The following is a 17054-nucleotide window of genomic DNA, read 5'->3' as shown; positions in this document are numbered from 1 at the left end:
ATTTAAGATCTATAATGGATACCAACTGAGCATGAAGTGTTTTGATTCAGATATGCTGAATCTTATCTCCCTATTTAAGATAACATCATCATAATTACACTGTTACATCTTGGGCAGAGTCTTAGAGGTAAATGAGCTAACCAAAGGTCACATCTCCCCACCCCATGCCCTTCTAACAAAGGAAAAGAAGCTGACACTTAGAAGGAGAACTGAGCCCCTTCCAAGACAGAGCGATTGCCTGGTTAGATTATGAGGGGTCTAAATTTGACCCCTCATAATACTCCCTAAATCAAAGCCTAGCAGGTCAAGTTCTTGTCTAAAAGGGGCCCTGAACTCACATTCTTAGCCAGCCACACCTAAAAATGAACATCTATCCTGGCGTTAGGTGTGAGAGCTTAAGGGCAAGGGCAGGGGAAATGACTCATCCTATTTTTGCTTTTCCTTTTCACCTTACATTAAGGCTTAGATTTAGAGTACTTCATTTGCCTGGAATTAAGAGCCCCAATTTTACACTCTCAATACACTCAGGAATTTCTAACATAGAAAGTTACAGTCATATCAGAAGAACAAAAGGCTGTCCACATTGAGTCATGTGAAAGATGCTGGCTGCCTTCCCTTTCAGGAAGGAGACAATCGCCCACTATTTCAGTGTTGCAAGACTATTTTACGGGCTTGGGAAAGAACAGGAAATAAGGAATTTAAATTTGAACCAAGTGGGACAGGTTAAATGTTGGGAAATTTTTGTTGGTAGAAGGGTTGGTGAAATATAAAAATAGATGGATAAATATCAGACTTTCTTAATTTAATGGATAGGCTAAACAATCACTATGTAATTCAACTGATATTAAAGTTTACAGTTTCATTTTCTGATTTGTGGTCAAAGGCCAAAAGTTCCTTCCAGTCATCCAATGTTATCTGTGATTAAGCATGAATCACAAAGAAGATGATAGGTGATTTTTTTTTACATACTTACATAATTTTCTGAAAATCTGACAATACATATGTGTTATGTTTGTAGTCAAAATAATTTTTTTAATGAAGTAGTTGGAGGAAATGTTTTTAAAGTATTTAGGGGGAAAATAGGGAGAAAAAGTTTTCTAAAAAGCTTTGAGAAATTTCATTGAAAAAAATTAGAGGTCAAGTCTACTGATTCTTAAGATAGTATGATTACTTCTAATAATCTTCTATTGCTTCAATGTATGAACAAATGCATATATATTTTTATTACCAAATTCCATATTTCTTGAATTAAGAGAGTAAGGAAGTTAATTTGGGCATAATTTTCTTTTATACAGTATCAAGAGAAAAAACAAAGACTGTTTCCTTCAAATATGACTTTAGAGTCTGATGTGCTATACTCATTAAGATAGTCAAAGGCATCATGTTATAAAGTCTCAAGTTCTCTTTCAGGTTAAAAGGGGAGAAATATTCCAAAGCCTTCTGTGTAGGAAGGAAACTCAGGAAGAAAATGCAAGTGATGACAATGTACTTATGAGGCAAAGATACTGTAATATACATTGTCCAAAGAATAGTATATTTGATAAGAAGGAAAGGTATAAAAACAAGAACAATCAAAATATTGAGTCACAATTTGTTCTTACAGTGGACTAGATAAGGATCTATGACAACATTTAAAGTGATCTGATACATTTAGATACTAAATTATGAATATCTAACTCTTTTTTCTTTATCACAGTGGGAGACATTATAAGACTGACATTTTATTTCTTATTACCTTTTTTTTTTATTAAAAAGAACAATATTTTAAAACAGTTAACTCATGTCAAAATGTACATAAAGATGTTAATTTTACCATGACTGGGTGAAAAAACATCATCCACAGAATTCAGACACAACACTGGAATCCCTACTGATTTCAGTCTACGATTTGGACTGGCATCAGTGTAATAATCATCAATTGTTCGGTATCCAAACATGACTGAAGTGAATCGCTTATCAAATTCTCTGATGGATTTAGCCTGTAAAACAGAGACAGATTATAACTGTTCTTGGGATCAAAAAAGAAAATAAAGTATTACTTACACTTTTTCCTCTACCTTCATGACATGATCCATGTCAATTTGTTTTATAAACATATGCCGGTGCCTGGAACAAAAGAATTTCAAAAGGAAAAAAGTAAGGTCATTCCCATCTCAAACATACCTAAAATATATAATAATATATAACTAAGCCTAGCACAGGGCATCAAGTTGGTACTCAGTAAATATTTATTTAATCAGGCATAGCAGGAGTACATTGATATTTGTCCCAAAGACATTTTTTTAAAGTACTTTTTTCTTAATTGAGAAAGAATGAACCCGTTCTATAATAATAAACGTAAGGGTTGTTTCATAACAAATCAGACCTACACACCACTGCTATCAAACCAATTTGGCCAAAAAGGCCTTATTTAAGCCAGAAGCTTTCAATTGGATAACTACCTGAAGATATTATTTTTAAAACTGCTTTACTGAAAATTAGAATATATATTTTTATATACTTATTTTTTAAATGTCAGTCATTTTTGTTGTATAACCCATATTTTAATTTAAATCACTCTCTTCACTTTTCTTGCTACTGTATCTCATTCCAGTGACCAACAGTAATTGATGATTCTTTAGTATTCTTAGCAATATTTTATAATCAACATCCTTAATTTAACAAATAGGCTAAGTTGAATCCAATGCTTAATATCAACTTTTGGGTAACTATGATTTTCAATAAGTCATGTACAAATTAACTGGCTTTTATTTAGAGTTTATATTTTATCAATTCACTTAAAAATGAACGGTAACAGTAAAAAAAAAAAAACCCAATCCAAAAAGAGACATATCTATGTACTTTGCTACCATACCATTTGGCTGTTAGAAGATACACAAACAGTTCCAGAAAAAATAATGCAAAGACAGTATTTTGATAATGTTAAGAACTGGGGGGACTGGGAATATCCAAGTGAACTGCATTCTTCTAAGCCTCTAACACATACTACACTTGTAAGTACAGTACATAGTTAATGGACCTATTATTCAGCACTGAAAACACTTAATACAGACATTACTTACTACCCAGGAGAGAATTAGGTACTGATAATATTAGCAACAAGTAGAAAATCCAGGGAAATAGGTTGTATTATTACTCAACACACTTGATTCTAATGTTTTCAGCCTTTTAGAATAATTTAGAACAGTAACAACAATGATCTTCAAAGTGGGGGCCCATACCCTAGGGGCTGTACAAGATAATCCATTGCGGTACAGAAAGAAAACATTAAAACTTTTATCTATGTTTTTAGTTTATACTTAATATTTTCTTACTTTTCTATATTTTTCTAACATCATAAATATTTGGTACAGTTATAAATGCATGTAATGTAACATAAATATACATATATTAACAGTGTTGTGCTTTAAAAAATTTTTATTGTTGGGGTATGTAATCCAAAAATTTTGGAGATACCAGGTTTTAAGATGACTCACTTATTAACTGAAGACTGGAGGCAAGTTGTCAAATAATAATTAAAAAGCAGCCAGTTCAGTGGTTTCTCCAATGACTCCGAACAAGCAAAGGTATTCCAACCAACTGAAAAAGTTGCAGCTGCCTTCAAAGGAGTTTTTGGCCCAATTTTGCCCAGGTAATTTAAAAGCAGCATTCTAAAATGAGGAGAAAAGGGGTAGGGGGGTGGAGATGGTCAATGGAGGGGGGAAAGGGGACATCTGAAATTCTTTCAACAATAAAGATAAATTTAAAAAATAAATAAAATGAGGAGAAACAGGAAACTCAGTGATGAATTTGTTACATCTCTCAAGACAACCCATTTCTAACTATGGACTTTGCAAACTGTGGAGAAGAAAAATATAAACCAGTATTTAAGTACTTTATCTCGGAAAAGCACGCAAGTACAGCATCTTCCTTCTTCCCTTACATTTATATACTTGTTTATCCTGCAGTTGACTGTATTGTGAGTGGGACAAAGCATATAGTTATTGCTTATATGTGCATCTTTCTATGAAGTAAAACATGAGAGAACTCCATTGTCAGAGTGTTTTTTTTTTTCTTTTTTTCAAAATGATATTGGGGATTTATTAAAATTTTGCAAATCCCTGCACCCCAGCGTCTAGTTGCATGTTTAATTTAGTATGTGAGGGATGTTTCAGGCAAACTTTCCCTATAAAGGGCTACATAGTAAATGTTCTGGGTTTGGGGGGGGGGGGCTGTATAATCTCTGTTGCAACTACTTAATTCCTCAATTGTAGTTCGAAAGCAGCCGTAGACAATACATAAATAAATGGACATGGCCATGTTCCAATAAAACATTTTATATGGACATTGAAATTTGAATTTCATATTCAAATAGTTTACCAATTCATTGGGAGACTGCAATCTGGCTCTAGAGCAGCATGGGTTCCTTAGCTAGACTCAGTTCTGGTTCAAAGCCCCTACTTGACTGCAGGCATCACAGGTTTGGGGATTACTCCAGTCTGGGGGTTAAGGGGGCAGGCACTGGGAATAAGGATCTTGGATATGCGCTTTTGTCTACTGTGCTCCAAAGGAAAAAAAAAGTGTCACGCCGTAAAACACATTCCCAAGTGGTAAACTGACTTGGAAAAGCTTGTCAGTGCTAGGCAACTAGAAAGGGTGCTTCCTACGAACAATTTACAAGACATTAATATTCAACCAGCTCAAAGACTATTGGTCAAATTCTGCTTTCAGGCACTGAGGTTTCAATGTGACATGAATAGGCATTTCCCAGGAGCTTCTGAATAGAGAATCTGGGCCTGTTTATGTAATGTCTGGCCTTTAAAAAGTCAGGAATTTATAAGATTAAGGGAAAAAAAGTTCAGCTGGCATCCTGTCCTTTTAGGTTCACATTATGGGGCAAAAGAAACAAAAGTGAAAAACTGCCCATTAAGCACAATTCAGAGATTCTGCCTGGGTTTTTTGCCTTGATTCAGATTTCTTCCTTTAGTAGGTCAAGTCAGACCTTCCATGCTAATGTAAGAAACATGTTCTTTTCCTCTTAGGTTATGCTTATCAGAATCTAAAAAGGTGGTTAAAGCATATTTTTCAGAGTCTATCATTTGTAAAAGCTGTTCATTTTCAAATAAATATGCTCTTAAGACAATCTGAAAATTAAAATGAGAGATAAGTCAATTAAAAATTAAGAAAAAATATTTTATATCTTATGTGTTCGTTGATTTTAAAGAATAGCTTTGGGCAATGGTTTAGGGAATCTAGAATGCCAGATAATAAAAATTTTGGATTTTATTAAGTTTGTTATCACTAGAACAAAAAATATAAACATTACTAGTAGAAATGACCCTAAATACACGAATGGCTTAAAAGTTCCAAAAATCCCCAAAGTAATTGCAAGCAGTACAAGTGATAATAATACTCATATGGTTAAAATATCAGCTGGAATAGAGAGTTAACAACAAAATTTTACCATTTCTAGGAGAGCATCCCAGGATAGGTCCATGTGCCCAGCAAGCAAACCAAACCAACCAACCAAACGAACAAAACCACCACCCAAGGAAAAAGGTTTGAAGGCCTCTTCAGTTGAAGAGAGCAGTAAGTGATTATTTCTACCACTGGAGTGATAAAAGTCATGCTACAAATTCAACTTCCTGAGTGGTCCAGGAGAACACAATTGCAGATCCAGCCGGGAATAGATCAGGGAATCTGAGGGTGAACTTGGCCGCCCCTGAGTGATGGACATCAACTTCATGGGGTTCAGATGAGCCTTCATGCTCCTAATAGCCCCAGTTCCCAAGGAGATACTTGTATCCTTTCACTGCAGAGACCAGTAGTCAAGGAAGATATTAAAATTCACCTGAACTAATTCCTTCATTCATTCAACCTCAGGTGGTTAAATATGATAAAAAATTATCCAAGATTTATTTTTAAATGTCTGTAGCTAATGGTCTTCTCTGAAAGAGGTGGTTGGTAAGAGCACTTCTCTCAGACGAATTAGAAAGGAAAAACCTTACCCTCCCATTGAAACCCCTGCTGCCAGGAAAGGAGCAGAAGGGTACAGGCCGTGTACATGGTGAATAACTGTCTCCAGATCTTCAGTGTTAGCGCAGCAGTAAGTCCTTGGTGTCTGTAAGCAGTGACAGGTAAAGCACAAAATTTAAAATTGTGAGGTTCATGATGTGTATAATGCAGAAATGTAAAAAAGAGCAAGAAGTCATAAATATGGGGAAATAACTTTTTTGCACATACTACGAATAATAAAATTTTATAATTTGCCTATCTTGCAGTACATGAAAAAACTAATTTTCATTGAGCATTCCCATTAGTAAAAACCATTTTACTGTATGAACAACAACAACAAAATAATAAGAGAAGAATCAATTCTCCCTTCCCCAGTTTAGTAGAGAATATATGTTATTTAAAGTCAATGCTATGCAAGTCGGCACTAACAAAAAGACTCTGATCGTGCAAGGAGGGCTTAACAGAAATGGGCAAGACCAATACAAATACCTTAAATCAAACAGTAGACACACAGTACCCTACTCAGATGTGTCTCTGACTAAACAAGAACAGAGTCAATTTAGAAGAAAAAGTGGAGGTTTACACATTTTTATAGAAAAAAACAAATAAAACCTTATGCCTGACAATGTAATTCTTTATTTAAAAACAAACAGACAAACAAAAAAGGCTTTCCAGTAATGCTACAAAAATTTTAATTTGTGGCTCATTTCTAACTGGAGAACTGTTTTCTCTATCCTTGTGTACTGTCTACCAATGAAGGAGTGTGGTTTTCTGGCACTGCCTTCACTCTAGATAAAGCAGTATCCAGTCTGATCTATTAATTAAACATTTTCTTTTACAATAATATACACATATAGCCCCAGCTGCACCACACTGAAACAGACACTTAACATGGTAAAATATGTAAAGCTGATTATGCTTCAATACATAATGCATTTAAACAAATGGTTTTCATGTGAACTTCATCAATGAAGGCTCTGTTTCTCATAGAAAGGCTTCACAGATGCATTATTTGAGATGTGGGAAGAAAGGGCAATCCTGTCCGTAGAATATGTGCAAATGTGTGTATGGATAAAGTTTATGTGAGATAAAATTTAACAACAAGGAGAGGAATCTGGTAACATTACTCTAATAAAAGTACTTAGACCAAAAAAAAAAATAATACTGAGACTAGGTATCTGCACCACCATGATTACAATAAGAAGGTATATCATCCACTATTCAATCACTAATGAGTAGTCTAAGAAAATTACAATTTTCAATGATCCAATTAAAATCGAGACTAAAAACACTACCTATTATATTATAGGCTACTGTCACCTTTTTGAGATCTACAAATATGGAACTCTCTAAAAAATAAATGTTAACCTGACAGCATTTACAATGGCAAAACCACGAGGGAGATCCTATTATCATATTTACTTTATAAATAGGAAACTGAGTTTAGAGAAGTTAAATAACTCCTGTAACACCTGAACAGCTGACTAAGCTGAGATACTTTAAAAATACTTTGTGACTAAATGCATTTGAGTGACACAAATTCAATGTAAAATCTAAATAGGACAATATCTACTACCATGCTCATTCCTAGTGACCGCAGAATTTGTCATAAGAATTCAAGTTAAAAAAAAATCATCCTCACTTGGCATTTTTATTCCATGTGAGTCTCTTTACACTGCATAGGTTTATTTATTTTTATTTTTACATGAGAACAATTTTATTTTAATCATACCCTTTGTACCTAAATTCACGATGACATTAAAAAAATCAGATTTATATAGACAAACAATGCATAAATGTCACCCAAAGTCCCCCCTCCCCACGCACACACCTACACTCCTTAATCTGAGTATTAGATATCTAAGTAGAATCTGAGCTGGAAAGAACTCCTAAAGGCATAAAAGCCCTCTGATTTTCTAGTTGAGAAACAGTCTAGGTAGGAGGATACATCAAGCTCATTTAAAGAAATTAAGGATAGAAGGGGTGTTAAAAAACATGTCTTCTTGCTCTGAGGATTCTAGGAGTATTGTGTGGCAATCCAAAAACAAGATGGGTCAATCTGTAACCTATCGAGATCTCCAAGACAGCCTGCCGGCCGGGCAGTAAGGGAGCGGGAAGAAGAGAAAGGGGGGCAAAGAGGAATGTGTGGGAAGGAAGGAGGACCTGATGGGGTGAGGAGCTCAGATGAGTACTTAGAGGATGAGGAGAGATGGAGAAACATGAAAATGTGAAGTACTGAGAGCCTGGGGCATGGTTAAGGAGAGAACACTATGTCATCGGAAATAAAATACTGCATAGCCTTAACATTTCTGAATTATTTATGAACAAGTCACCAAAATGTACTCTTGTTATGGAGGTTTTAAGCGAAGTATGTGTGCACCTGTATGTATGCATGTACACATACACATACACACACACACGCACACATACACATGACCACACAACAGAGTTAGGGTACAAGAAAAACGGTCTATGAAAAATTATTAGGATCAGAAAATCTTAGTGCCAGGAAGGACCATAGATAGCACCTGGTTCCTTATTTAGCCAGGATAAATTGAGGCTCAGCAAGGTTAAGTAATTTGGCAAAGGTCACAAAGGAGCAGAGCCTGGGTTATATGTTTGTATTAAATAAACTAATTCTTATAAAGCACTGGGATTTCGTGAGGTATTTAGTAAACAAATTAATATCTGGTAACCTCACATATAGGAACTTCATCTGCCAAGTGTCCTTCACTGTCAGCTCTTCCTGTTGAAATCATGCCTTGAATAAGGATCAGGCAAAAGGTAAGACTTGGCTCCTGGTCTCCAGGACCCCACAGATTTTCCCAGTTCTACCCCCAACTGTCCTGGCCAGCCTGCTCCTTGCCTTACTATTTCTGTGAGTCTCTCTCTATTACTATTTTACCTCTATCTATCCCTGACAGTCAATAAATACGTGTTGAATTGAACTGAAACACATGGGACTAAAAATGAGAACACCTGATGAGTAAGTTCTGATGTGCAAAACTATGTGGTCATATCACACCACCTCTTGCTACTTGATGGGTTCCAACAGGGCACATCATATGCCTTCTTTCTTCACAGGACTTGAGTCCCATTAAAGAAAGGGTTCATCTAGGACACACAGCAAAGACACTTATGGGGGAACGACACTGAATTGGTAGGCCTGGCAGAAATTGTCTTCAGCTCCGAAAATCAAACTAGTAGCTTTTTAGACAAAAAAATTGTTAGGTAGTCCCTGGCCAGTGTGGCAAGGTGGTTAGAACATCGGCCCTTGCACCGAAGGTTCACAGGTTCAATTCCGGGTCAAGGGCACGTACCTGGGTTGCAGGTTCACTCTCCACCCCTGGTTGGGGCGCAGGTGGGAGGCAACCAGTTGATGTGTCTCTCTCACGTTGATGTTTCTCTCTCTCTCCCCCTCCCTCTTTCCCTTCTACTTTCTCTGAAAAGCAACGGAAAAAATATCCACAGGTGAGGATTAAAAAAAAAAAAAAGTTAATTCTCAGTTGCCAAGGCTACTAATGCAAACAGCCACTATCCTGTTGCAGTAATTCCTGTCTTTTCCCACGCTTCCAGAACAGAGGCAGGGTAAGACACACCTAATCAGGAAAAGGGTAAAGGAAGGCCTGGCAGGATTCAGCTGCGTGGTAAAAGTTCCTTTTAGAGAGATGAAAAGAGAAAATCTGGAAAAATGCAGAAAATCTAAAAAATAGATAACTTTCCAGCAGATGTTTGGGCATAAGTATTTTATAAGTTAGAATAATTTGACAATAAGTACAAACCAAGATTATTCAAATTGTTCGACTGCAACTATGATTAGAGAGAAACAACTGTAATTTCTTTAATGGCTATTAGAGGTTAGTTTTTAAAAAAAGCATTGCAGAGAATAATGAAATAAAATTAATTCTTAATTAGTCATACAAAATAGATTGGAAAAGAATAAAGCATATATTTTATCTTTATCTATGGGTATTATTTAATTTATTCTTTTTAATTTTTAAGAGAGAGGGAGAGACATCGATTTGTTGTTCCACTTATTTCTGCATTCATTGGTTGATTCCTGTATATACCCTGACCCGGGATCAAACCTGCAACTTTGGCAAATTAGGACACTAACCAATTTAGCCAGGGCATAAATTTATCCTCTTAACCAACTTCCAAAAAGTAGACAAACTCCCTAACCTGGAAGAGAATTTTTAGAAGTCATTTGTTTTAAAATGCAAGTTTCATTAAATTTTTTTTTTGGTCTAAAAACAAATTTAAATTCACCCTGTCAGTCAGGTAGCCTGGCTATCCCTAGCTATATTGGGAGGAGATTCGCTTGCTAATCTGCATAGAAGTCATAACCCAGAACCCTTCTCTCATTGTAGGGGTTACTACATATTCAATATTGACCCAGGCCAGCTAGGATTTTAGTTTTCTGTCCAGTAAAATGACAACTGAAAAAGGCACTTAAATGTCTCAAAAAATCATTTAATTTACACATTTATGTTATCATAAGGTCTAATAATCACCAGGTGTTTAGAATATTTCATTTTATAGTTTTCCTCTTTCAAATATTTAAAGATCTGTACTCAAATATGTGATAAGATATTGCTTAAACAAACTCTTAGATTCCTACGTGGATATAGACACCCCCATCCACACCCCAAAGGAAAAATCCTTTACAGCAAGACTAATTATGCCTTTTTTTAAAAAAATATGTTTTTATTGATTTTATTTTTGTGTTTTTTTTTAATCATCACCTCAGGATATTTTTTCCATTGCTTTTCAGGGTTTGTGCCCTGACCAGGAATCGAACTGGTGAACTTTTTGTGCACTCATGCTGCAGTTACACCAACATAGCAGCACAGTTTTGTTAGTGGCTTAGAGCAGGTCAACTAGGAAGAGAGGAGTTATCCTTGGTCCAGGATCCTAAGAATCAAATCTCATGTTCTGCCCTGGCTGGGTTTGGGCCCAGAGGTGGCTCACCAGGACCAGGGTTCTAAGGGAGGGTGCCACATCCAAGACTACCCACCACCCTGGCTATGCATTAGGCTCAAGGGAGACTGTTAGGACAAATTACAGACACCTTGACTTCCCCCAGACCAAATGAATCAGAATTTCTGGGGAGGGGGTCCAGGGATCAGTATTTTTTCAAAGCTTCCCAGAAGTTTCTAACGTGCAGCCAAGGTTGAGAACCAAGTGCTTGAAGAGAATAAAGAAGCAGGGTGCGCCCTGGCTGGCATGGCTCAATGGGTAGAGTGTCGGTCCATGCACCAGAGGCTCTCAGGTTCGATTCAGGTCAAGGGCATGTACCTGAGTTGCAGGTTTGATCCCTGGCCCTGGTGGGGCATGTGTGGGAAGCAATCAATCAATGTGTCTCTCTCACACTGATGTATCTCTCTCTCTCTTGCTCCCTCTAACCACCCCGGTTTCCACTCTCTCTAAAAAAAAAAAAAAATCAATGGGAAAAATATCCTCGGGTAAGGATAACAAAAAAAAAGAAAAGAAGAAGAAGCAGGGTAAGAAATGAGCCAAGAGGTTCATTTCAAGAGGCTGCAATAACAAGAATGATAAAACCTACCTAGAGACCTGGAAAGAGGGAAAACCAGTTCTACAGGGATTCCTTGCATGGGAAAGGATAGTAAGTGCTCACTTAACACCTTGCTGACCGGCTATTTCAAGCCAGAACTTGCCGTGCAGCCAGCTACTTTTCAGCTCTTTTAAAACTCCACATTGCTTTCAGTCCTTAAAATTACTTAGTGTAAGTGCAGACATGAGTTATCTAATGACTGGTCAGCAACGTTAGGACACGGAAACATGAGTATACTCGTGACTGGTCAGCAAGGTTTAACGTCATCAATGGGTTCTGCAACTTTAAGCAAAAGGAGCAATTTTACCATAGGCTAATTAACATAAATAAGAGTTAAGTTCCTACGGCATCGCATCTCATCAACGTTACAACAAAACGTTTAACGAAATGATGTTACTCAAGGACCTGGTATACTGCCAAACATCTCATACTTATAGGATCACCTGGCACATGTTAAACATTCAGTAAGTGGTAGCTAGCTATTAAAGTATTGCTATTCTTATTCCTACAGTACTTTAATTAGTTAGTTAAACATTCTTTTTCTTTTATTTAAAAATTGTTTAAATATAGAGAATTGTAAAATTCTTTGTGTACCCACCACTTACAACAGTTGATATTACTGAACTGGACCTATCAATGTTAGGAGAAAGTATTAAGGAGTCAGTGCATTCATACCCGCATCTGACTGAGCTCTACCTTCCTGGGTGGTTCTGAGGGGGCTGGAGGGAGGAGAGAGAGGTCATTTTGGGAGCATTTAGGAAAGGGCAGGCTTGGGTGGGACACAATAGTGTTCAGCAGGAAGGTTTTGGGTGTGAGAAAGGGAGTACTTGATGGTACTAGTCTGACAACTGAATTGTTCTCTGGCTGGCCCTGCCCTATATGCTCCTCCTCCCTCTGACCATAATGGGGGTCCTTAATACTTTCTGAATGCCTCCTTCAGAAAACAAGGCTCATGAGAGGAAAGAACTCTACATCCCTCCCACCCCATTAGTTTCCATGAAAAAGCTAAGATGGAAAAGCTCAGAGGAAAACAAGAGCAGATTTCTCTAGATCTGAGTCCTTAATTAACCATCCATGATCTGAAATCCCTTTTTATTTCTACTCTGAGATTTTCACCCTGATTTGACTTAAAACCAGGGCTGAAAGGTAGACATTCTACTGGACAGTTTGGTTCCTGTCCTAAGACCACAGATCAGCTTTATAACCTCAGGCCTGACACTCTACTTCTACAGAGGCATCCTCATATATAAAATTAGATTTTAGGACTAGAGGATCTCTGAAGCAGAGCTATTCAAAGTACCAGTCCAAGATGACATCAGGCGCTGCTGCCGCAATGTAAATGAGCAGGCTTCTCTCACAAGAGAGTATTGCTATGAAAAAGAACAATAATAAACTCGCTGAAACAGTGTGCTTGGAACTGAAGTTCATTTATATTCTAACTGCAGCCCCTCCTCTTGTCAGGGACTGGTATCAGATAGTTTGAGAAGTGGAAGGGGGTCCACAAACCACACTTGGAGCAGCACCACGTTAAAGTATCTTCCAAGCACCTGCTCCCCCTGTTGGCCCTCCCTTACCTGCTGAACCAGCTCTCACTGCAATTGGAAAGTGCCTGAAGCAGCATTTTCTTAAAACAGCTTTATGAGACATGGTTCAGATACCAGAAAATTCACCCATTTAAAATGTACAAGTCATGGTTTTTAGTATATTTAGAGTTCTTCAACCTCAACTACAATTTTAGGATACTTCCATCACCCCCAAAAGAAAATCCCTCCCATTAACAGTCACCATCCCTTCCCTAGCCTCAGGCAGCCACTAATCTACTTTTTTCAGTATGGATAGATGTTCCTATTCTTAACATTTCATACAATTGGAATCATACAACATGTGATCTTTTGTGACTGGCTTCCTTCACTTAGCATAATGTTTTCCAGGTTCACCCATGTTGTATCATGTATCAGTACTTCATCCCTTTTTAATGCTGAATAATACTCCATATATGGACATGCAATATTTTATTTACCCATTTGTCCATTGATAGGCATCTCGGTTCTTTCTACCTTTTGGTTAATATGAATAATGCTGCTATAAATATGTGTATACAAGTTATTGTATGAACATACATTTTCATTTCTCTTCAACATATACCTAAGATTGGAATTACTGTGTAATACAGTAACTCAATGTTTAACTTTTTGAGAAACTGCCAGACTATTTTATTTTTTAATTAAAATTTGTTTTTCAATTATAGTTGACATTCAATATTATATTAGTTTCAGGTATATAACACAGTGTTTAGACATTTATGTAACTTAGACAGTGATTTCCCCCCAGTAAGTCTGGGATCTGCCTGCTGCCAGATTATTTTGCAAAGTAGCAAGGAGGGTTTTCTTGCTGGGCCTAGGGACACAGAAGTCTGTGTCACCTTATAACCAAAAGGAAGGAACCCTATGTAGCTTTCAACAAACTCAACTTTGGCTGAGTTCTTTGTAAATTATCATTCTTAAAGTAAGCTGGAAACATGACAGTTCATGAGGTAATCATTAATATTAGGGAGTTTGTGGAGAGCTTTCTGGATTCCTATCCTTGAAAAACAATCTGCAGAGAGCAAGAAAAGGTACCAACTACTCCAAGGACTCCAAGAACCCTGCAGGAATATGTAAAGATCAGTCTATTGAGATAAGAACTATGTCTCCTACAGCTAACAGCCCCAGGGGAACCAAAGTGTAGGCTTCTCATTTCCAAGTGAGCAAAGCTTTTGACTTTTCCTCAATGCTGCAATGACTAATTGGAAATGAGGACAATATGGTGGTGAAAAATTTCTACTTGACTGCTTCGCAGGAGCCATAGTAATCCCTAAAAATTCTAAGCATATCACCAACATATTTCAGCAAACCTTTTATTTTTGCATTTCTTCCACTCCTAGGAGAAGTGCTTACTCTAAATTTTATTTCACCCTTTCTAGCTCTTTTGGGTTCATTTCAGTTAGAGGCAGTTCCTTCCTGTTTGATCTTTGCTGATTCATCTTTTGTTCTTTTTTATGCTATCTGACCTTTCCCCTCGGGCTCTACAAGCTGTCCCTAAGCAATTTCAGTCACCCCTGAGTTCCAATTCCACTTGCACACTGACAATTTGTTTCTGTAGCCTGTACACTTCTCTTGAGCGCCAGGCTAGTATATCCAACTGTTTACTAGAAATTTCCACCTGGATGATCTAAAACCACTCTAAACATCTAAAACTGAATTTATTTTTATTATACCAGAATCTCATAAATTCTCCTAAATTTCCTATTTCAGCAAATATCAGTGCCTTTTACCAGTTTGCCAAGCTAGAAATGTTAACCTTGACTCCCACATAATCTTTCTACTCCATGAATAAATACCCCTCATTTTTGCTCTCTCCTCTTTCTGCCTCCTACCTCTGCTTTCAAACTCTGGGTAGGTCTATAATAACTGTTTTGTTTTTTTAATGGCCTCCCAGCCTCCAGACCTCTACCCCTCCATCTCTTTTCTACACACTGCTTGAAGTTCTCTAAAACATGACCATGATCAAATTATTTCATATGTCAATTATACCTCAATAAAGCTAAAACATGTTTCTTTAACTGTCTATGGTTTGATACTAGGTTCCTGGGGATATTACACATGACTCTTCAAAATCTGGTCCTACCCCTTTTAGAAGAATTCCCACAACTTCCTGAATAATGAGAGGGAGTATAGCGTAACGGTCAAGAACACAAGCACATAGTCAGACTACCTGGGTCTGAATCCTGGCTCTGAATTTCTTGGCTAGGGCAAGTTCTTAACATATTTGTCTCATTTTCTTCTTCTGGAAAATGGGGGTGGTGGTGACCATGTTAACCTAAATCAATGGGTTGTTTCTCTTGCTGAATATTAAGTGCAAAAAGACATAACTAATATATTCTAAGGACTCGATAAACATTAGATAAAATTATCACCACCATTATCCTTCCACAGGTTAAGTATTTGCTGTTCTATGCTCTTTAATACCTTGCTCTTTATGCTGAGAAGGCTCCTCTATCCCCTTTCCTGGTGCAATACCATAGCCTTCAAGATCCAACTCATATTTACCTCCACTACAATGTTCTCTCACCTCCCCCAGGCAGTTTAGTTACTCCATCTCTTTATGCTCTTAAAAAATCTTCTCACAGTTACACTTAGCACTGTATTGTGCATATTTTTATGTGTCTGATTCTCTCCTGTAACTAAAGTTAAAGCTGCTAAGGCATGGGGTTGTGTCGAATAATATGTACACTCCTCACCCTACAGTGCCTGATTTAACAGGCACACAGCACGGCTCTGCTGAATGAACAGATCTCTGTCCCTCACTTTGTGGGACCTAATGGAGTTTACTTTGTAGCACATTATTTCCTTGACAGCCTCAGACCATGTCTTCCCATCTTTGTATCTTTGAAACACCTAGAAAGACACACAGCAGACAGGAGCTACTCAAAAACAATTTACACCCTGGCTGGTGTGACTTAGTTGGTTGGAAATGTCGTCCTGTACACTGAAGGTCTCGAGTTCAATTCCAGTCAGGGCACATCCTTAGGTTTCCGGTTCGATTCCTGGTTGGGAGCGTAGGGGAGGCAACCGATGGATGTTTCTTTCTCACACTGATGTTTCTGTCTCTCTCTGGCTCTCTCTGCCTCTGTCTATCTCTTTCTCTCTCCCTTCCCCCTCTCTCTGAAAATCAATGAACGTGTCGTAGGGTAAGGATTTAAAAAATAAATAAAGAGTGCTGTGCTTTTACAAACAAACAAACAAAAAGCAATTTGCTTGGTCCAGGGCCACAATGGCAAATTCAAATCTTTCCCTTCAGAGTACCTACCATCTATCTACAAGATTCCTAAAAGGCTGGATAAATAAGGAAATGTGAACCTTCACATCAAATTATTTATTATGAGGTACTTGAGTAAGACCATAAACACTTTACAGCTTTTAAAATCATATGATCTTCATTCCCTCCAAGTCACTTTAAGGTTAAGAGAAAAAGCTCCTCCTCCTTCTCATAAAGTACTGGCATTAGTGACACGATTATATTTTTTTATCTTCAGGATGACTAATTTATAGTCTTAATAACATTCTCTATCAATGACTCAAAAAAAAGTTTCTTTCATTTCTGATAGAATTGCCTTTGACCTGTTGAAGTGGTAAGGGACTAATAGCTGAAAAGCTTTCAGAAAAATTCAGTGAGTGTAATATTTCTCATTCCAACTCACAGGTTTAACATCAGATAGAGTGATGATTTTCTAGGAGATGCAAGAACTTGTATTATCAGAACAAAAAAACTTTAGGGGTTAGAGAAAAAAGCTGATTTAAAATAATATTTTCTCTATGTAAATTTTGGGCAAATAGGCATATAACATAGTCATTCCACTTCATGAAAATGTAAATTTCTTAAGTAAAAAAAAGTATCACTGTGCTGGTTAATTTGTTGTGTACTAATTAATTTTTAAAGGAAATAT

General features: G+C 37.1%; 1 protein-coding gene across 1 annotated transcript in view; it reads right to left on the bottom strand.

Moving 5' to 3' along the window:
- Positions 1-17054, bottom strand: part of ABHD3 (abhydrolase domain containing 3, phospholipase) — a 34091-nt gene that overhangs the window by 1888 nt on the left and 15149 nt on the right. The window contains exons 5-8 of the mRNA XM_081150093.1: positions 5988-6100; positions 3477-3650; positions 2058-2106; positions 1814-1979 (exon numbers count right to left, since the gene is read on the bottom strand). Coding sequence (XP_081006219.1) covers positions 1814-1979; positions 2058-2106; positions 3477-3650; positions 5988-6100 — 502 coding nt within the window. The remainder of the gene's footprint in view (positions 1-1813; positions 1980-2057; positions 2107-3476; positions 3651-5987; positions 6101-17054) is intronic.

This window comes from Miniopterus schreibersii (assembly GCF_964146895.1).
Source record: "Miniopterus schreibersii genome assembly, chromosome: 10".
In the NCBI taxonomy this organism is placed as follows: Eukaryota; Metazoa; Chordata; class Mammalia; order Chiroptera; family Miniopteridae; genus Miniopterus; species Miniopterus schreibersii.
This window is presented reverse-complemented; position numbering and strand designations above follow the sequence as displayed.